The sequence below is a fragment of the Lipotes vexillifer genome, unplaced genomic scaffold (assembly GCF_000442215.2).
Source record: "Lipotes vexillifer unplaced genomic scaffold, Lipotes_vexillifer_v1.1 scaffold1862, whole genome shotgun sequence".
Lineage (NCBI taxonomy): Eukaryota > Metazoa > Chordata > Mammalia > Artiodactyla > Lipotidae > Lipotes > Lipotes vexillifer.
In genome coordinates this window covers 919,891-939,981 of record NW_006771326.1, presented here as the reverse complement: position 1 = coordinate 939,981, position 20,091 = coordinate 919,891, and the positions used below count along the sequence as shown (strand labels likewise).

The window sequence follows — 20,091 nt, the reverse complement described above, 5'->3', positions numbered from 1 at the left end:
ATAGTGTGCTGTGTTTCAGTACCTCTAAAGTACTGTTTGTTACTCCTATATTTAAAATAGATAACCAACAAGGGCCAACTGTAGAGCACGAGGAACTCTGCTCAATACTCTGTAATAACCAAAATTACTAAATTTCAAACTAGAATTTGAAAAAGAATAGATATATGGATACGTATAACTGAATCACTTTGCTGTACACCTGAAATTAACACAACATTGTTAATCTACTAAACTCCAATATAAAATAAAAATTTTTTTTTAAAAAGTTCCGCTTGTTGAAGTGTGGTTCAAACAAACACTACGTGCTGAAGAATCACCTCTAATGCCTGGTAAAAATGGAGATTACGGGACCCAACTCAGGCCTATGAAATCAGGATCTCTAGGTGAAGGGCCCAGAAATTCTCATTGCTGACAAGCTCCCAGATGACATTCCTCTGTTTGTCAATCACTCATTATTTTTGTAATTAATTTTTATCGGAGTAGAGTTGATTTACAATGCTGTGTTAGTTTCTGCTGTACAGCAAAGTGAATCAGTTATACATATACCTGTGTCCACTTTTTTTTAGATTCTATTCTCATATAGGTCATTCAATTATTTTAAAGAGAGGACCTGTTTTCCCCAACACAACAGAATATTTCTGTTCTTGAACTTTTCTGCTCTGTGATCTTTATTTTAGGTGACAACAATGGATGGTCTATGCAACTTGACAAATATTTTGCCAATTACTACAAAATGACTTCCTGGTATCCTTTTGTGGCAGAAACATCTGAATGCTGTAAGTAATCAGAGGGACTGACGGTCCTTGTCTATAGGTTCATAGTAAGACACCATGTTCTTAAAAGTTGGATCCAACATTTAAAAAAATTTATAGTTTTCTATTTGCAAAATTATAATGTTCTAGTAGACACGCAGCCTTAATTTGAGGATTTTATTTTAAGATCACTCAAGGATCGTAAGTGCAACAGTAATAAATCATGCCAGGAATTGTTGTGAACAAAATTAATGTCAGCCCATCGGGGTTGCTATTTTTCATGCCCCCTTTTCACAATCATTATAAACTCTGATATAAAAGCAACTCTGATATAAAGGAAACTGAAAATAGAAGAGCAGAGAAGCTGTTTGGACTTTAACGTTTGTAAGTGAGAAAGCTTCTGGAGTCTAAGCCATACCTTACAGCTACCAAAAAAGCTGTATTAATTATAATCGGCTACTTTTAGTCACATACCGAAAACTTACAAAAACCCTGGAAAGGGTCTGTAGGAGGGTATAACATTGAGGGTAAGCTATAATTTTTAAGATCAAAAAGATCTATATACATAATTCCTTTTAAATAAATGTTGTCTATTCCAATAAATTATTCAAATGTAAATGTGTGTCTTAAAGTTGTAATTTTAATCTTAGCTTTTCAAAACCTTGGTTAAAAAGCAGGCGTTGGGGAAAAGGATGCTTCACTGTATTTTTCCCTTTATGTTCTACCACAAATTGTAAAGTACAGCTTTTTAAAATTTTTTAAATATTTTTTTGTCTTCATTACTCAAAAGAGACTAAAAAAAACCTGCTAGCAATCCCCACTTTAAGGGGGTATACATCCCTCCTGTAAGTCTCACAGGTCACTCAGCAATCTATCTCAACCTCATGTTGTCTTCTTGTCAAATATGGAGATCAGACTGCTTTATCATTAAAGAGCTAAAAGCTTTTGGGAAAGGAAAAAGTTAACAGGTATAATTTAACTACTAATACAAGGCAAAAAACTAATGGATTAAGCCATATGATCTCAAAATGTAGTTTTTATTTTCTTGTTTTATTGTACATCCTTTTCTTTTCATTTCTTACATTTTAATTTAATCTTTTTATATTTCACGTTATTCCCAAAAGGATGTTAGGCAATTTACAATAAAAATATGGCTACGAACAGACTTAACCCATTAACATGACATAAGAGACAAAAATTCCATGGTGAGTGGGAAAAGGAATGGAGAAGAAAAATTAGATAAGGAAATCCTCACTAAGAAAAGTTACTGCCTAGTTCTCAATTCTGTAGTCATTAGGTCAAAGAGGAAAAATAATGGGCTACATAACTTTTTCATAGTCTGGTCTGTAAAGCAAAAATAAACAAAGGGGGAAAACAGATCAAGTTAGCAAGAGAAATAAATTTTTGCCCGATGATGAACTCTGGGAGAAATGTGTCCTAAGTATACTTACATAAGAGGAATGCAGCTACACACACAAAAAAAAAAGTTTCAAAAAATAGAAAGGCGACGTTTTATCAGTTCTTAGTAATGAACAAATATATAATTTTTGATTAGTGTTTTCAAGAAAGATGGGGGAGGGGTGGTAATTAATAATTCAATGTCTTTTTTCAAGCTTAAAAGCAGTGTAAAAATGAAATGGGAAGTGTAACATAAAATTAAGGGGCGAAACTTAAATTAAGGTTCCTATTGTACTGCTTTGTTATTTTTTTTGTACTGCTTTATTTAAATCAGATTATAATAAGGATTTATTGGAAATTTAACTGAAAGTGGCTTATAATACTTTTTGGCTGGATGAAAGAATGTGAGGAATTCACAGTTACAAAGTCACCTCTCAAGAAAAATATCATGGAAAACATATCCATCACTAACCAATATATTAATAAAATTTAAATTTCAAGAATTTGGAAAGTATGGAGATTTGGAAAGAATTGTTTACTCAGCCATAATTTCACCACTCAGAAGCTACCAGCATTAACTTGCTGTTGCATTACTCATCTTTTTTTATTTTAACATAGTTGAAATTTTCTATGCAATACATTCTTATCATATTTTCAGGTAGCATTTTAGCATAATCAGGTATCCATATTATAAACTTTTCAAAATACTCTATAAGTGACAATTTGTTTCATCCTTCTTTCCTGGTTGGATATTTAGGTGTCATTTTTTCATTTTTCCCTATCACAGGTAACCTTGTAATCAGCATATATGGATTATCTGAATTCAGTCTGCATAATAGAAAAGACACACTGGATTAATGCCAACTTCACCGCCCTCCATTTTTACCTCTCATACTGTCCCTCTCGGGACCTTCGTGTTCCATCCTAACCCTGCACCTCCCTTCCCCACAACATTCACATTAGCAGAGGATAGAGAGAGAGAATCAGTTTCCAGAGCTCCATCGCCAGAATGGTCACTTACAACCATAAACCTGTTTTAAAGTTCTTGGCACAGACTCTGTTTACAAAACACACAAAACCTAAATTACGATGGATCGTGAGCTCTCAGGATCCTGTAGGGAGTCTGCAGAGTTATTTGGGAGGCGAGGGAAAACACCTGTGGCCTCATATCTGAGCAAAGACACGTGACTATTTCCAAGGCCGGAGCCACCCGTGTGCATCTCTGTCATCCCCCGGCTTTGCCTCAGCGTGCCTGCTTTGCCATCACGATGATTTTCTACTCTTCAGAAGCTTTACTGTAAAGGTTATAGACTAAAAGTCTGCAAACAGTTCTCACAAGAAGTTTTGTTTGTCCTATGATGATTTAAAATGTTTTAAGTTAGGCATTATTATTTTTAAGTAGGTAATTATATAGTACGAAACATTGTCTTTCTGGCTTCTTTGAGGAAGTTGGTTGACTTGGCTACAGATGTTCCTGTTGTAATATAGGACAACAGTTCAGAGAAGCTGTCCCACTGGGACTCCTGGGTGCAGTCTCTACCCGCTTTGCCTGCCCCTGTAGATATTCGAGGCTGTAACCTCTGTTCTAAGTGCAGAGTTTCAAAGTAAACGTAGAAAAGAACACACCTCATTGCTCCCAGGAATCGTCCATTCCCCATCAAGTCAGCAGTCAGATGATGTCTATTACTCTGAATAGTAATCCCATTTCGTTGCTTAGCTACATGTACACACCACTGCAAGTCTCTAACAGACTTTAGAAATATCAGGTGACATCTTTAAGACTACTGCTATAGCCCCACAAGGTAGTCAAAGGCATACATTCCATTTCCTCTCTCTTTCCAACTCTCATCAGTGAGAACAGAATGGCTATGCATAAGAAATATTCACTTCCTCAAGTGAAGCTGTAGGCATCCTTACATCCCTACATAAGCCAAAAGAAGTCTTTTGAAGAACTCCTGAATTAAAAAAAAAAAATCTCCCAGCACTATAGTTCAGAGTTGAGTTCTCTTTCTTGATAGTTAAAAAGGGCTTCGTCTTCCATTAAAACTATTAATACTTTATTCTTAAACAGCAGCTTTAATATGGACATTAACGCCCATCACACCCTGTCCTGTCACCCTGGGACATAGCTACTCTCCAAGGATAAGAAAGAGCAGATGACTTCATTCATTTTGCAACAAATGGAGAGGCACAGGCTGCTTTTTTTTTTTTTTTTTTTTAATGCATGGGCTGGTAAATGTATATGTTTCCTTATCTTCAAGTTCTAGCATCATTTTAATGTTAAAAGCAAAACTTTGGAACCTTAATTTAAAGCTTTGCACAAATTGCTTACGTAAGACATGACACATTTTTGTATATGATTTTCTTATAACTTTTTGTTTCTTTCTTTTCGTTACCCTCCTGTTCCTGGTCCCTCATCATCCCCATTCCTTACTGCTTCCTCTTTATTCAGTGGTCGGTTCTGTGCCCATGCAATGTCTTTGCCGAGGTTTAGAGCTTGATTGTGATGAGACCAATTTACGAGCTGTTCCATCAGTTTCTTCAAATGTGACTTTAATGTAAGTAGAAAAGAATGGCTTCATCCTGACAGCCGGAACAGCCCCTGTAAAATTGTATCATAATTCAGGTGTAATTGTCATTATTAATAATGCATTGTCACTTAAGATGATATCATTGTTCCTTGGTCAGTTATAATGATGGCTGACATTTATTTGCATTTATTACATGATAGGTCTGACTCTAAATTATTCTATATGTTCACTTATTTAGTTAGCCCCTCATAACAATTTTATGAAGTATTTAGTATCGCCACATTTTATCTAAACAAAAGATGCAATCAAGTGTATGTGCTGGGCTTCCCTGGTGGTGCAGTGGTTGAGAGTCTGCCTGCCGATGCAGGGGACACGGGTTCGTGCCCCGGTCCGGGAAGATCCCACATGCCGCGGAGCGGCTGGGTCCGTGAGCCATGGCCCCTGAACCTGGGCGCCCGGAGCCTGTGCTCCACAACGGGAGAGGCCACAACAATGAGAGGCCCACGTACCACAAAAAAATAAAATAAAAATAAAAATACCTCTCAAATAAAATCTCTTTAAAATTTTTTAAATGATATTATGAATACAAGAGTGACATCATGAAGCAAAATGTTTCCTGAAAGCTAGTGTTAAAGTAAATAAAGTTTATAATTATTCATAATGTTAAAAGTAAAGAAAAAACCTTTAAGTAAGAACCAAAATTTACATTTATTTCAGGTCACTCAAGTGGAACTTAATAAGAAAACTTCCTCCTGATGGCTTTAAGAAGTACCATGATCTTCAGAAGCTGTAAGGAAAATTTTAATTCTTAGTGTTGAATTGACTAACATTTTTTGGCATATCTGTTTCTTCCCACTTCTGCAGAGACAAACACTGCACCACTGCTTAAGTCTAACCCCTCTTTGGGGAATTATTTAGCCATTAGCTGGAGACTACCAGGTAACATTTTTTTTCCTGAGTAATTCTAGAAACTATCCTAGAAAAATCTCAGAGACCTATCCCCAAAGAAACCAGAGTATGTGTGCTATGAACCCTCCAACCACACTCCCCCCAAGTGAATATACTCAAGAGGTTTTACTCTGTGCATTTTAATGCCCATCTTACAGAAAGATGTAATGACCCCTTACCAGAGCTGCCCTCAAGATTAGATAGAGAAGGGACTTCCCTGGTGGTCCAGTGGGTAAGGCTCCACGTTCCCAATGCAGGGGGCCCAGGTTCGATCCCTGGTCAGGGAACTAGATCCCACATGCTACAACTACAGATCCTGCACATGGCAACGAAGATCCCCTGTGCTGCAACTAAGACCTGGCACAGCCAAATAAATAAATAAACGTTAAAAAATAAAAAAGATTAGATAGAGAAGAATTTTCTTCCATATGTTTGCAAACTCAATCTCTACCTAAGATAGAAAGTCCTTGTGGTTTGAAACCTCCAAGTATGTTTTTTAGGGACTTAATTCCATTTTCACATCTGCCTCATTGGTTGAGTTTTATCTGAAATGCTAGCTTCTCTTCAGTCTAAGATTACCTATGTACTCACAGAATCCATAATGGCCCAGGGGATGGTTATCTGTTATTTAGGTCAAGTTTGTGGCTAAATCACATTGTCATAGGCTTAAACTGTTGGGTTTAAATATTCTGTGCCTGAATCACACTATCTAGAAAACGTCTCAGAATTCCCAGTTTCATTCTCACACCTACACTGGTTTGGGATTTGTTTTTACGCTAGAGACCCCTGGTATATAGGTATCATCTATCTGTACTTTTTCTTTAAGATAATAAAGATAGAGCAGAATCAGAAGAAAAATTTATGCACTTTGTTTGATGAAATGTTCTCAAAGCTCGGATTACCTGCAGAAAAATATTTCACATCAGAAAATTAAATTCTAATAAAAATGACTTTTCAGAACTGTATTCTAGACATTTATCAATCAAGTGAAAAGAGCTTTTCAAAATTAAACCTGATATACAAACTTCAAGAGGATACTTCCTTACTTTATTTTCTGATTTCTGGGGTAGGAAGATTTTTTCTGATCTGTAGCACCACCTTATGTCCACATGGTTTAAAAGGAGTTGGGGCTTCAACTCTAAACATCAGGATTCAATAGTTTAGCAATTTTACACAGTGAACATTGAATTAATTCTTGAACAACCAATTTGTTCCAAGTAATAGATCAAAATAGCCTAATTACCAAAAAAGTTCTAATTGGTGATTGGCTCCACCTCCAGGCAATATAATCTATTGCTTAATGGAAAATTACAGTAGTTAGAAATAAATGAATAAATACTTGTCAAAGTTTTTCTGTTTATTAATGAGAAAGATGCATTGCCTAGTAAACGATTGGACCACAGCATGTTCTGTGAGAATGTTAGGTGTATAACAAACTTAACATTTTACAATCAAAGTTAGGTTTCTTGCATGCTGGAGAAATAGGGACTCTCCTTTAGTCAAAATTTCTAATTAACTGAGAGTTGGCTCATACTGGTTTATCCCTTATCACTCCTAAAATCTGTGAAAATTTTACATAAACTCAGCAAACCCTGAAGAACAATGGTGACTGACCTGCATCAGCAGAAGAAATAAGACTTGAAGCCCTTACTTTTGCCCTTGTTCACAACCTGGGGCCATTGTACGTAGATGTGCAGAGCTTAAATGGGTGTGTGGGATGCAACGGCTTGTGCTCCAGGTTCTGTTTCCTTTGACCTCCTGTTAACTCCAGGCCCAACCTCCAGCATGACCTCAGTGAACTCCGCAGCCAGCATACTTCCTTGGCCTTCCAAGCAAATTTGTCTTCTTCTAGACCTGATCCTTTTTTGCTGTTTGTTTTTTAATATGAAAACCAAATGTTACTGTTGTTACTTCTTGTTCCTGGAAATTTTCTTTTAGCAAACATTATACTTCTGGTTTCAGAAGTTTGGGGACTCTTCCAGGCTAAAAATAAGATATTAATATATGCTTCCCCTAAAACTTGTCCCACCCTCTACATTCTGGAATATTGTCAATCTTTTCGGTCGACCTGATTCTTTCTATTTCTGTTTTTCTCTTTTGTCATATATACTGTTGGTAAGTTTCCTCAAACAGTTTTTGGAGTGAAACTTAGGTGTCAAACTAATACAATTCAAGTTGACTTGCTTGGCCAGTTTGTGGTTTACATGGAATATGGTTTGGGGTCTTAACGATGTCACAACCTTGTAGTTTTGCCAACACTGTTGAATACTGTCAAGTTTGTAGAACTATAGCAGAAAATGTTAAAAAGTTAAAAAGGCTTCTAGGCTTGTTTGATTAGTGAGTGCATTACCATACACTAAAACTGAACTTTCACTCACTAAAAATTTAAACATTAAATTTTAGCTCTCATGTGTCTACCTTTATAACTAGAAGTTCCAAATAAAAACTAGCCTAACCATGTGTGAACTTAATCAAAAAACAAAATGACATGATACCCAGCTCTGCTAAATTATTTTGTTATGTTTACCTTTTTTAATTTTTAAGAATTTTTTGACATTTCCTCTTTCATTTTTTTTAAATTTTTATTGAAATATAGTTGATTTACAATGTTGTGTTCATTTCAGGTGTACAGCACAGTGATTCAGTTATACATATACGTATAAATATATGTATTCTTTTTTGACATTCTCTTCCATTATAGGTTATCACAAGATATTGTGGTAAAATACACACACCATAAAATGTACTGGCTTGACCATTTAGTGTACGTTCTGAGGCCTTACATACAGCCGCATCTTTGCAGGGCTATCACCATCAGCCATCCGCAGAACTCTTTTCATCTTGCAAAACTGAAACTACATTTCCTCACGTGTTCCTTTTAATAATCATTTTCACAGGTGCCTGCAAAACAATAAGATTAGATCCGTATCTGTCTATGCTTTCCGAGGACTCTACAGTCTTACTAAACTGTAAGTACCAGCGCCAATTAGTCTGCCCGTCCGTGGTGGCCTGCCAGCCCGACCCATCCCACCCAACACGGCCCTCCCGCCCACGACAGTGCCCACGGGACATGCAGACAGCGGACGGTGCAGCACAGCATTGGGGCCAAGGGCATGGGACCCTGAGTCACACAGGCTGCAGTCCCAGTCCTACCTCACCACTCACTGGGTGTGTGAACTTGAGAACTTAATTTCCTTTCTAAGCATCAGCTCCCTCTACGGTAAAATGCAAACTACAACAGTACCTACCTCAGGATTGTTGTAAGGAATGAATGAGAAAATCCGTGGGAAGAATTGGGCACACTGTGATGGGCACGTAGTAGGAACTCCATATACATTAGCCGTGGTGACGGGAGTGAGGATTGAATGAACTTTATCAACGTGAGAAAGCCTGGTGATGATTAAAATTTATGAAGGAAAAAACCCAAAGACTTCTCCAGTTACTCTTTTCCCACTAATTCTGCTTTTACAAACACATAAAGCACGATAAGTTTAAAAGAACAAAGCTTTTTTTTTAATTATGGTAAAACATATATAACAAATTCGCCATTTTAATCCTCTTTAAGGGTTTCGTTCAGTGGCGTTCAGTACGTTCACACTGTTGTACAGCTATCCATCTCCAGAACTGTTCACTTTCCCAACTAAGACTCCACACCCACTAAACACTAACTCCCCACGGCCCCTCTCAGGGCCTGGCACCCACCATGGTACTTTCTGTCTCTATGAATCTGACTACTCTAGGGGACCTCACAGAAGTGGAATCAGGTAATATTTTCCCTTTAGTGACAGGTCTTTTTCATCACGTCTTAAACTTAGCATAATGCCTTCAAGTTTCAGGCATGTTGTAACATATATTAGAATTTCCTTCCTTTTTAAGACTGAATAATAGTCCATTGTGTGTGTGTGTGTGCGTGTGTGTGTGTGTGTGTATATATATATATATATATATATATATATATATATATATATATATAATACCACATTTTCTATATTCATTCCTTGATGGATGGACATTTAGGTCTTTTCCACCTTTCGGCTATCGTGAATAATGCTGCTATGAACGTTGGTGTACAACTATTTAAGTCTTTGCATTCCATTCTTTTGGGTGTACGCCCAGAAGTGGAATTGCTGGGTCATATGGCAGGTCTACGTTTGATTTTCTGAGGACCCACCATACTGTTTTCCTCAGCATCTGCACCATTTTACCTTCTGGGATTTTGTTGTTGTTTTGTGTTGTGTTGTTTTTAGTAACAGCCATCCTTATGGGTGTGAAGTAACGTCTCCTTGTGGTTGAGAGCTAAGCTTTTTAAAACAGTGTTTCTCAAAGTTCCATTCCATTTCAGCTGCATTTTACCAGGCAGCTGAAACTTACCACCTAGAGGTTACTGAATGGAAATATAACCCAAAAATCACATTAATAAACAACTCCCTGTATTTCTATTTATGGCCCCTTGCCTTCTATCCTACCCCAGTTTTTTACTCCTTAACCCAAGAAACTCTTTCCGGTCAGATTCCTCACTGGCTGTATCAGTTTGGGGTTGAGTCAAGAAGGCCACCTAGGGTTTCCCTGGTGGCACAGTGGTTGAGAGTCCGCCTGCTGATGCAGGGGACGCGGGTTCGTGCCCCGGTCCGGGAAGATCCCACATGCCGCGGAGCGGCTGGGTCCGTGAGCCATGGCCGCTGAGCCTGCGCGTCTGGAGTCTGTGCTCAGCAACGGGAGAGGCCACAGCAGTGAGAGGCCCGCGTACCGCAAAAGAAAAAAAAAAAAGAAGGCCACCTAATCATTTACTAGCAGAGAAGGTCACCGGAGACCCAAAGTCTTAACAGTAACCCCTGTGGCTGTGTCTATCCCTTCCCTGCTCTTTCGTGTGTTAGCAAATTACTCAAAGTCAATACTGGAGTCGTCCCCATAATGCTTCTGCCTACCTTTCTCTACAGCCTCTCACAAATCTATTCAAAACTTGCTGAACAGCATCTGCTTGGTTTAATGTTCAATGGATGTGCAGGAGGCTCTTGAAAGATGGTACAGACTGGAGAGTAAACTTAAGTGTCTTCCATCTGTGCCTTGGTTTTTTCCTGGCATGAGAATGTTGTCTGGCTGTTAAAGTGTCACACGGTTCTGGTCTTTCATGGGTAAACATCAGATACTGCTCTTCATTCATCCGTAGACACTCATTACCCCTCACAGTGTGCAAGGTCTTCAGCGAGACACCGTGGGGGGCATAGAAAGAGAAGTCAGACCTGCTACCTCTAGCTCGTTATGACCCAGTATTGCAGGTAGAACCCTGTGCTTCCACCGGGGAGAGGCACCCACTCGCTCTCTGGAAGCTTACAGTCTACGGTGGGGAAACAATGCCAACATACACACAACAGCTAGAGAATGGCAAGGGAGTTTACTTAACTAAGACTTAAACCTATGCTGTTCAGACAACTGCTAAGATGATTCCCTAAAAGGAGTGATTATTTTGGGTCCAGAGCAGTGAAGGATGACTCTGAAAAATGAAGACAACGGGGCAAATCAGACAGCACAGGGCATGGGGGGTGGATCAAGTACCTTTCTAGAAGATTTCTAGTGGCTCTTAAGGGACCCCCTGAGGTGTTCAGGGCAAGTGTTGAAGAGATTCTTAACATCTTCCTGTGCCCAACTGGGGCTTCAGGCCTGAAAGGGAAGGAAGTGGCTCTGATATGGGGCCTTATCCTTTGCTACCCCCAAGAAAAGTCAAATCTGATGGAGAAGGGGAGATTCCTGGAAGGACAGATTTTATAGGATGTCAGCTCTAAGATCTGTCAGAGTAGCAAAAAGAGAAATCAGTGTGGTCCGTGTATCAGGGGAAGAGGAATTTGAACCAATACTCACATGAGAATCATAGGCAATGAGGAAAAAGAACAGGAAAGAAGTTGAAGTGGGAAGTTGAACAGAGACCTCATTCTACTAATATGCACCAAGTGTTCCTGACATGCCTGGCTCAAATGTTCAGCAGCCCAATGAATTAGGTACTGATGTTATTTCCATTTTAGGGGAAACTGAGGATTTCTGAAGTTGCTGTTTGTTTCAGGTCACACTATTAACAAGTAGCAAAGCCAGGAACCAAACTGTCTGACAGCAGATTCAGAGCAGTGAGTTGCTGCATTAGAGAAACTGAGACAAAAATAAACACGCAAGACAATTTCTCTGCCATTTTAAGACAAAATGGAAGGAAAGGAATTTTGCACACATTTGAGTCTAGTGTTTTTGCTACCATTGGCAACCTTGGGTATTTTGAGAGTCTCACCTCCACTTCACCAAACCAAAAGGACAAAGTTAAGTGGAATTAGAGTTTTCCAAATATTTCCCTTTCTTTACCAGTTTCTGTTGGGCTGTGTGTGGTTGTATGTGTGTCCAAAAGTTTTCTTCAGAAAAAAAAAAGAAAAAAGGCCACATAAAGACTCTAAGGCCAGGGCTTTCCTGGTGGCACAGTAGTTAAGAATCTGCCTGCCAATTCAGGGGACACAGGTTTGAGCCCTGGTCCAGGAAGATCCCACGTACTGCAGAGCAACTAAGCACGTGTGCCACAACTACTGAGCCCACGTGCCACAACTACTGAGCCCGCCAGCCACAACTACGGAAGCCTGAGCGCCTAGAGCCCATGCTCCGCAGCAAGAGAAGCCACCGCAATGAGAAGCCCGTGCACCGCAACGAAGAGTAGCCCCAGCTCGCCACAACTAGAGAAAGCCTGCACGCAGCAACGAAGACCCAACGCAGCCAAAAATAAATAAATAAAATAAATAAATTTTTTAAAAAAATAAATAAGGGCTCTATAAAAGAAGAGAGGTGATTTTGAAAGTTGTTAAAAGCTGGTGTTTGCTTCTGGAAGAAAACAAAGAAATAAACACGTAAGAGATCAGCACAACAGAAGGAAGAGTTTGTTCACTCTGCAGAAGAGTGAGAAGTAAAGTCGGGTCAAAGTACAATGGGCCTGACTCTCCAGCAAGGCCTTCAGTGTCTTTTCTCCAGAGCAGGTCCATGCCTGCCTCCAGGGGCATCTCCTGCATCCCCTAACAGCCTCTTCACCGTGACCCCTCACCTTGTCACCGTCACACCTCTCACCTTTGCATAAGCCATTTCCTCTACCTGGAATCACCCCCACCCACGCTTTGCTTTGTGAATGATACACCTCATCCAAGGCTCAGTTAAGAAGAGCCTTTCTTTTTCTTTTTTGTAATTAATTTTCATTAGAGTATAGTTGCTTTACGATGTTGTCTTAGTTTCTGCTGTACAGCAAAGTGAATCAGCTATACGTATACATACAGCGCCTCTCTTTTGGATTTTCTTCCCATTTAGGTCACCACAGAGCATTGAGTAGAGGTCCCTGTGCTATACAGCAGGTTCTCATTTGTTATCTATTTTATACACAGTATAATGTATATATGTCAATCCCAATCTCCCAGTTCATCCCACGCCCTCCTTTCCCCCTTGGCGTCCATATGTTTATTCTCTACGTCCATGTCTCTATGCTTTGCAAATAAGATAAGATGTGGCACATATATACAATGGTATATTACTCAGCCATAAAAAGAAACGAAATTGAGCTATTTGTAGTGAGGTGGATGGACCTAGAGTCTGTCATACAGAGTGAAGTAAGTCAGAAAGAGAAAGACAAATACCGTATGCTAACACATATATATGGAATCTAAGAAAAAAAAAATGTCATGAAGAACCTAGGGGTAAGACGGGAATAAAGACACAGACCTACTGGAGAACGGACTTGAGGATATGGGGAGGGGGAAGGGTGAGCTGTGACAAAGCGAGAGAGAGGCATGGACATATATATACTAACAAACGTCAGGCGGATAGCTAGTGGGAAGCAGCCGCATAGCACAGGGATATCAGCTCGGTGCTTTGTGACCGCCTGGAGCGGTGGGATAGGGAGGGTGGGAGGGAGGGAGACGCAAGAGGGAAGAGATATGGGAACATATGTATGTGTATAACTGATTCACTTTGTTATAGAGCAGAAAGTAACACACCATTGTAAAGCATTTATACCCCAATAAAGATGTTAAAAAAAAATCATTATGCTGTATACCTTAAAAAAAAAGAAAAAAGAAAATTTAAGATGGATAATTATTGTTCTTCCTTTCCTTGTTATAAGATATCAAAAAGGTATCAAATTTACTGTAGTTATTTCTTTTTTTTCAGGTATCTCAGTCATAACAGAATAACCTTCTTGAAGCCGGGTGTTTTTGAAGATCTCCACAGACTAGAGTGGCTGTATGTTTAATTTATGTGGCATTTTATAGTACTAGCCTTTATGTTTGAAAAATATGTAAATGAACCCATTTTTTTCTTCTGGCTGGCAGGATAATTGAAGAGAATCATCTCAGTCGAATTTCCCCACTAACATTTTATGGACTAAATTCTCTTATTCTCCTGTAAGTACTAAAATTTATGCAAATATTTCAACTGAAAGAAAAGGCATGAATAAAAATTACTGCTTTGGGTTTAACAACATGACGTTTGGAATTAAAACCCTAAAAGGGAATTTTTAACTAAAAACCATCTCCTAGTCATATCCTATGAGGCTGTTTTGTAGTTGTAACAGTTTTATAAGATCTTCCATCTTCTAGAATGTCAGTCCATCAAAACTGAACACAGTCCCACTGCCATGCTTTATTGAAATATTCTTAAGCACACCAGTACTACCCTATATATTAATCTTGGTAAAGAAAAATACGTTTGTTTAAAATCACCTCCTTTTCAGTACCCACTACCGAAGGGCACAGGACTTTTCTTCAGTTGCTAATGTTACTGCTTCCTCCATATGATGGCTACCGTTTGTCTAATTTTATTACTAACAAGCACTTAAATATATCAAGACTTACAGAAAAAATTTGAGTGAGAAGACAACGAACTTAGTAGATGTTCACGGCTTCATAAGAATAATGATAAAACCACGTTTGACTTCAGTTGAGAAAAGAAAGAAAAATGAGACTCCTTTTTGTTTCTCTTTTTCAGAGCACTGATGAATAACATGCTTACCCGCTTGCCTGACAAACCTCTTTGTCAGCACATGCCCAGGCTGCACTGGCTGTAAGTTGCTGTATCTCCTCTTTTTTAAAATATCTATTGAAATATAGTAGTTGACTTACACTGTTGTGTTAGTTTCAGGTGTACAACGAAGTGATTCACTTATACATATACATACATCCAATCTTTTTTAGATTCTTTTCCCATATAGGTCATTACAGAGTATTGAGTAGAGTTCTCTGTGCTATACAGTAAGTCCTTACTAGTTATCTATTTCATATACAGTAGTGTGTATATGTCAATCCCAAACTCTTAATTTATCCCTCCCCCCCTTTCCCCTTTGGTAACCATAGTTTGTTTTCTATGTCTGTGAGTCTCTTTCTGTTTTGTAAATAAGTTCATTTGTATCATTTTTGTAGATTCCACATATAAGTGATATCATATGGTATTTGTTGCTTTCTGACTTACTTCATTTAGTGTGATAATCTCCAGGTTCATCCGTGTTGCTGCAACTGGCGTTATTTCATTCTTTTAATGACTGAGTAATATTCCATTGTATATATGTACCACATCTTCTTTATCCATTCCTCTGTTGATGGATATTTAGGTTGCTTCCATGTCTTGACTATTGTGAATAGTGCTGCTATGAACATAAGGGGTGCATGTATATTTTCAAATTAGAGTTTTTTCCAGATATATGCCCAGGAGTGGGATTGCTGGATCATATGGTAGCTCTATTTTTAGGTTTTTAAGGAACCTCCCTACTATTCTCCAGAGTGACTGCACCAATTTACATTCCCACCAACAGTGTAGGAGGGCTCTCTCTATCTCTTCTTACAGAAGACAACTAACTTTTCTGGTTTTTTTTTTTTTTTTTTTTTTTTTTTTCTTGCGTTATGCGGGCCTCTCACTGTCGTGGCCTCTCCCATTTGCGGAGCACAGGCTCCGGACGCGCAGGCCCAGCGGCCATGGCTCACGGGCCCAGTCCGCGGCATGCGGGATCCTCCCGAAACGGGGCACGAACCCGCGTCTCTTGCATCGGCAGGCGGACTCTCAAGCACTGCGCCACCAGGGAAGCCCACTTTTCTGGTTTTGCCTAGTTCATTTCGGATGTCAGGTTTTTTCAAATGGTAGTTGTTAATATTTTTAGCATGATTTTCTTATTAAACATCCCTATTATCTAAACTAACTCCTCTTAACTCTTACCAAAATAAAACATCTCCAAAACACAAAACATACTTTGGAGGCAGGAAGAAGAAAGCCAGAAGGGATGTTATGATATCTATGTAACATCACCCCTTCTCCCTGTCAATCTGTTCACCTGTTCATTTGGTACAGAGAGACTAAGCCATTTTAGTTTCATTGCTAAATTCTGTGTAATAAGACTATGATACTTAGACTTTATTTTTGAAGTCTCATCACAACAGAATATGTTCCACAGAGTTTTTCACACAGTAGTTTTGTTTGTGGTAATTAGCATCACTCTACTTATGCAGAACTTAATTACCCAGTAAATGTGTCTATTTAAAATACAGGCAAAAATGAAGAAATAAATCCAAAATATTTCTTTAAATGTTCAGTCAATAACCTGCATATACTCTATATACGAAAATTCCCTCTGTCTTTTATTTGTAGGGAATTCCCAAAAGTTTGGTCATTGGAGTTCTAAGCTCACAAAGGTCTAGAAGAGCCCATTTAAAAGTAGGAGGGAGTTGGGCTGGGCTTCCCTGGTGGCGCAGTGGTTGAGAGTCCGCCTGCCGATGCAGGGGACGCGCGTTCGTGCCCCGGTCCGGGAGGATCCCACGTGCCGCGGAGCGGCTGGGCCCGTGAGCCATGGCCGCTGAGCCTGCGCGTCCGGAGCCTGTGCTCCGCAACGGGAGAGGCCACAACAGTGAGAGACCCGCGTACCACAAAAAAAAAAAAAAAAAAAGTAGGAGGGGGAGTTAGAAAGGTTGATTTCAGTAAGTAACAATTAGCAACCTGATAATAAAGCAGGAGCAAGAATTGCTATAAAAGGCAGACAGAGTAACTCAAAACACACTGGTTTGCAACCATCTAGGGTAAGAGAAACATCCCCCAAATCATTAGTAAGTCCAGAGGGCATCTTGATATGACAGTATAGTACCCTCAGTAATGACGAACTAAGTCATCAAGGAAAGGGCAAATTAAGTGCAATATTCTTTGTGGTGATCAAATTTGGGCTCGAAAGAATTCACTAATGATTATTACATGCTCAGTGATCCAAACTTAATAATGAAGTAAAATTGATTAATATTTATATGAGTAAATTAAAAATTCGGGCTTCCCTGGTGGCTCAGTGGTTGAGAGTCCGCCTGCCGATGCAGTGTACACGGGTTCGTGCCCCGGTCCAGGGAGACCCCACATGCCGCGGAGCAGCTGGGCCCGTGAGCCATGGCCGCTGAGCCTGCGCGTCCGGAGCCTGTGCTCCGCAACGGGAGAGGCCACAACAGTGAGAGGCCCGCGGACCGCAAAAAAAAAAAAAAAAAAAAAAAAAAAAGACTGCTCAAAAGTATGCCATGTAAATGCAAACCAAAGAAAGTAGGCATCATTTTTTATCTAAGTAGGTAGAAGTTTGGCCAATTTGCATTAAGCAGTACAAAGAAGGACATTTAAGTGCTGTAGTGTGCAATTTCCAAAACAAGATATTATATTAGGAGTATATATATATGCACCAAATAGATTCATATAACAACCAAAATGCAGTAAGAAATAATAATCCACCTCTTTCAGTCCATGAAAGATCAAGGAAAACCAAAAAAAGGATACGGAGAACTAAATAACATAGTTAACGAATTAACTCTAACTGGTACATATCAAAGTGCAAAGTCCCTTCTTGATAACAGAACAGATTTATTTGGGGCGGCAAAGTGCCCAGCTAAAATACTACATTCCCAGACTTCCCCACGTCTAGACAGAGCCACGTGGCCGAGCCCTAATTAATAAGGAGGAAGACGTATAGCGTGGAACTTCTGGGCAACCTCCTTAAAGAGAAACAGGCAGAACCTCCCTTTCTTTCCTTATCCAGAAAAGACGGATATGATGGCTCAAGCTTTAGCAACATCTTGGAACACAAAGACAAGGACCTGTGGACAGTGAATATGAAAGACCTTAGGTTTCTAACAACTTGGTAAAATTACCAGACTAGCCTTGGACTACCTAACCCTAGATTTTTTTTTTTTAATCCTTGTGTAGTTATGCTGTTGTAGTTGGGTCTCTGTTCTATGTACCTGTGCTTAATCTTAATAGATATAAACTGAAAGTGAAGAACGCCCAAAAAACATTCACCAGAATTGACCATGTATTTTAGGACATACACGTTCACAAACAAAACTCAGAAAACACGGGATTAGCCTAAAGCAGAAGGAGGGTCATCGCATCCTGGGTGTAGGAGACCAGGTGCACATAAAGGTAAATCACAGATGTCGGGCAGAAAGGCGAAGGCTTTCCCCTCCTTCATCACCTCAATTTTCTCTGTGAGATATAGGAGCCAGAAAAGTACGGAAGTAGAGGGAGAGGAGATTTGCATGTTTACAAAAAGCCCCTAGGGGATGAGAGAGGGAACTGACAGGGCAAGATTCTTGGTGTTTTTATTTTCTGTATTGTTCTTCAGATCCGAGAACCAAATTTTCATTTTCAGCCAGTTCTGCCATGTATAGAGGGAAACATAAAGTGGTTAGATTCAGAGGATCATTAAGTTGGAAAAGTGATCCAGGCATTAAGGAAGCAAAACATCCCCTCAGGTCCATTAGAACTTGGAGCCCTGGCACAAGGAGCAGAGTTGTATGCCATACCCCTGCATATCAAGAACTAAAACCTCTAATTTTAGGAAGAAAGCCAAAGCAAATTCACAAATAAAGATTAAAATAAACTCAACTTTGAATTTAACAATTTAATCCAAAGTCCCTAGTTTATGCTTCTTACTGACTTTTACAAATAGTAAATTAATATTAACTTAAATATTTTTGCTACCTTAATAGAAAAAAAAAAAGTTACAGATGTAACTAACGGGAAACTAACATCAAGAAATTTTGTGAGGCTTAGGAGAACGTCACCCCCTGGTGGTAGACTCCTGGTAACAACAACAAAATAGGAAAAGGAAATAGAGCAGTCTGTGTCAATAACCTTCGTTATGGAAGGCCAAAAGCCTTGGCCAAGCCTAATGATCAAAAAAAAGATAGTACTACAAGTGCTTTATTTCCAGTTTAATAGAATAATAGAAGTATTTCTTTAGAAGGTTGATCTAGAATCAAGATTTAAGATTTTAACACAACAGTCCATATGGACAGAAATCCTGTCTACAAAAACCTGTTATAGTATATGCCCTTCTTAGATCACTATAGTAATAAGAAGCTTACTCTCCGGACACCATGGATTGTGAGCTTAAATTTGAAATGTTTTGTGTCCTTCAACGAGTAAATCTGATTTTGCAGTCTGATGCAACACAGAAAAGCCCTATGCCTGACTTCAAATATATCTCTCGTCTTTGCTCTTCTCTGTGATAAAAACACCCTTTTAGTCCATTGACTTGATTTCTAGAACCGTTACATGCAGGCCTTCCAGATCTTCCAGATCGACTTTGATTTGTCAGCATCCATTTTTACTGCAGTGCCAAAATAAAACTGACTGTCCCAGATACAGCCTCTCCAGCAGAAAAAATAGGCATGTCCATTAATGTTACTCATGTTTCCTGCATAGATTTTGTAGCTGTGTCAGACTTCAGCTCATATATTTTAGTGGCAATTGTTCCTGAATGGCTTTACGTGGTATGGTGACTGGTAAGCTAAGTGCTGGGGTAAAACGAGTAGATTTAAGAGCCAGCATCTGCTTCTGAAAGTGTATCCCTGAGCTCGGCTAACTCTGTTCTATGAACTTCCACCATAAACCCTATGACAAGATAAAAGACAGGCAATAGAAGAACGCCTTCATGAAAACCAGGAAGCAGAGACAATAAAACAGCAAGGGAGCTCAAGTCAGGTCTGCAAGCAGCGCCCTGAGGTGGGAGTGGAGAGCCAAGGGCAGCTGTGGGTCTCCCTCTGCACTGGCCTGTGTGGCCATATAATAAAGCAAGAAAGCATGTTCTCAGGGGTAAAAGGCTATGGAGAATCTTTTCTGGGAGTGTCTAGGCAAGGGAGGTAGAGGTTAAACATCTGTTTTGCGGTAGCATTTTCTGCAGCAATAGTAGAATCTTCTGTGGGCTGTAGCAGATAGAGTCACTCCCCTCAGAGAAAGCCAGTGGTACCTCTGGACGGGTGTTTAATGCGGATCACTACGTGCTTTCTGTTTATATAGCTGGTAGTTACCACAACAAAAGCTTTCCATGTGCCTTTTTTCATTCTCTTCACATTCCTTAGGATACATATGTACACCTCATACCTATGCAACTCAAAACATTTTTACTATTAACACAGAAAAAAAAGAAACATTATATATAAATATAT

At 39.3% G+C, this 20,091-nt stretch overlaps 1 protein-coding gene across 5 annotated transcripts in view; it reads left to right on the top strand.

The window, feature by feature from the left end:
• RXFP1 (relaxin family peptide receptor 1) overlaps nt 1-20,091 on the top strand; it is a 104,516-nt gene that overhangs the window by 61,619 nt on the left and 22,806 nt on the right. For 2 of the 5 annotated variants that reach the window (XM_007446625.1, XM_007446622.1), the window contains exons 3-9: nt 678-776; nt 4,603-4,708; nt 5,399-5,470; nt 8,527-8,598; nt 13,805-13,876; nt 13,966-14,037; nt 14,621-14,695. In XM_007446625.1, the coding sequence (XP_007446687.1) occupies nt 678-776; nt 4,603-4,708; nt 5,399-5,470; nt 8,527-8,598; nt 13,805-13,876; nt 13,966-14,037; nt 14,621-14,695 (568 nt within the window). Of the gene's footprint in view, nt 1-677; nt 777-4,602; nt 4,709-5,398; nt 5,471-8,526; nt 8,599-13,804; nt 13,877-13,965; nt 14,038-14,620; nt 14,696-20,091 lie in introns of those variants that run through there. The other 3 variants (XM_007446624.1, XM_007446623.1, XM_007446626.1) reach the window with 2 other exon arrangements.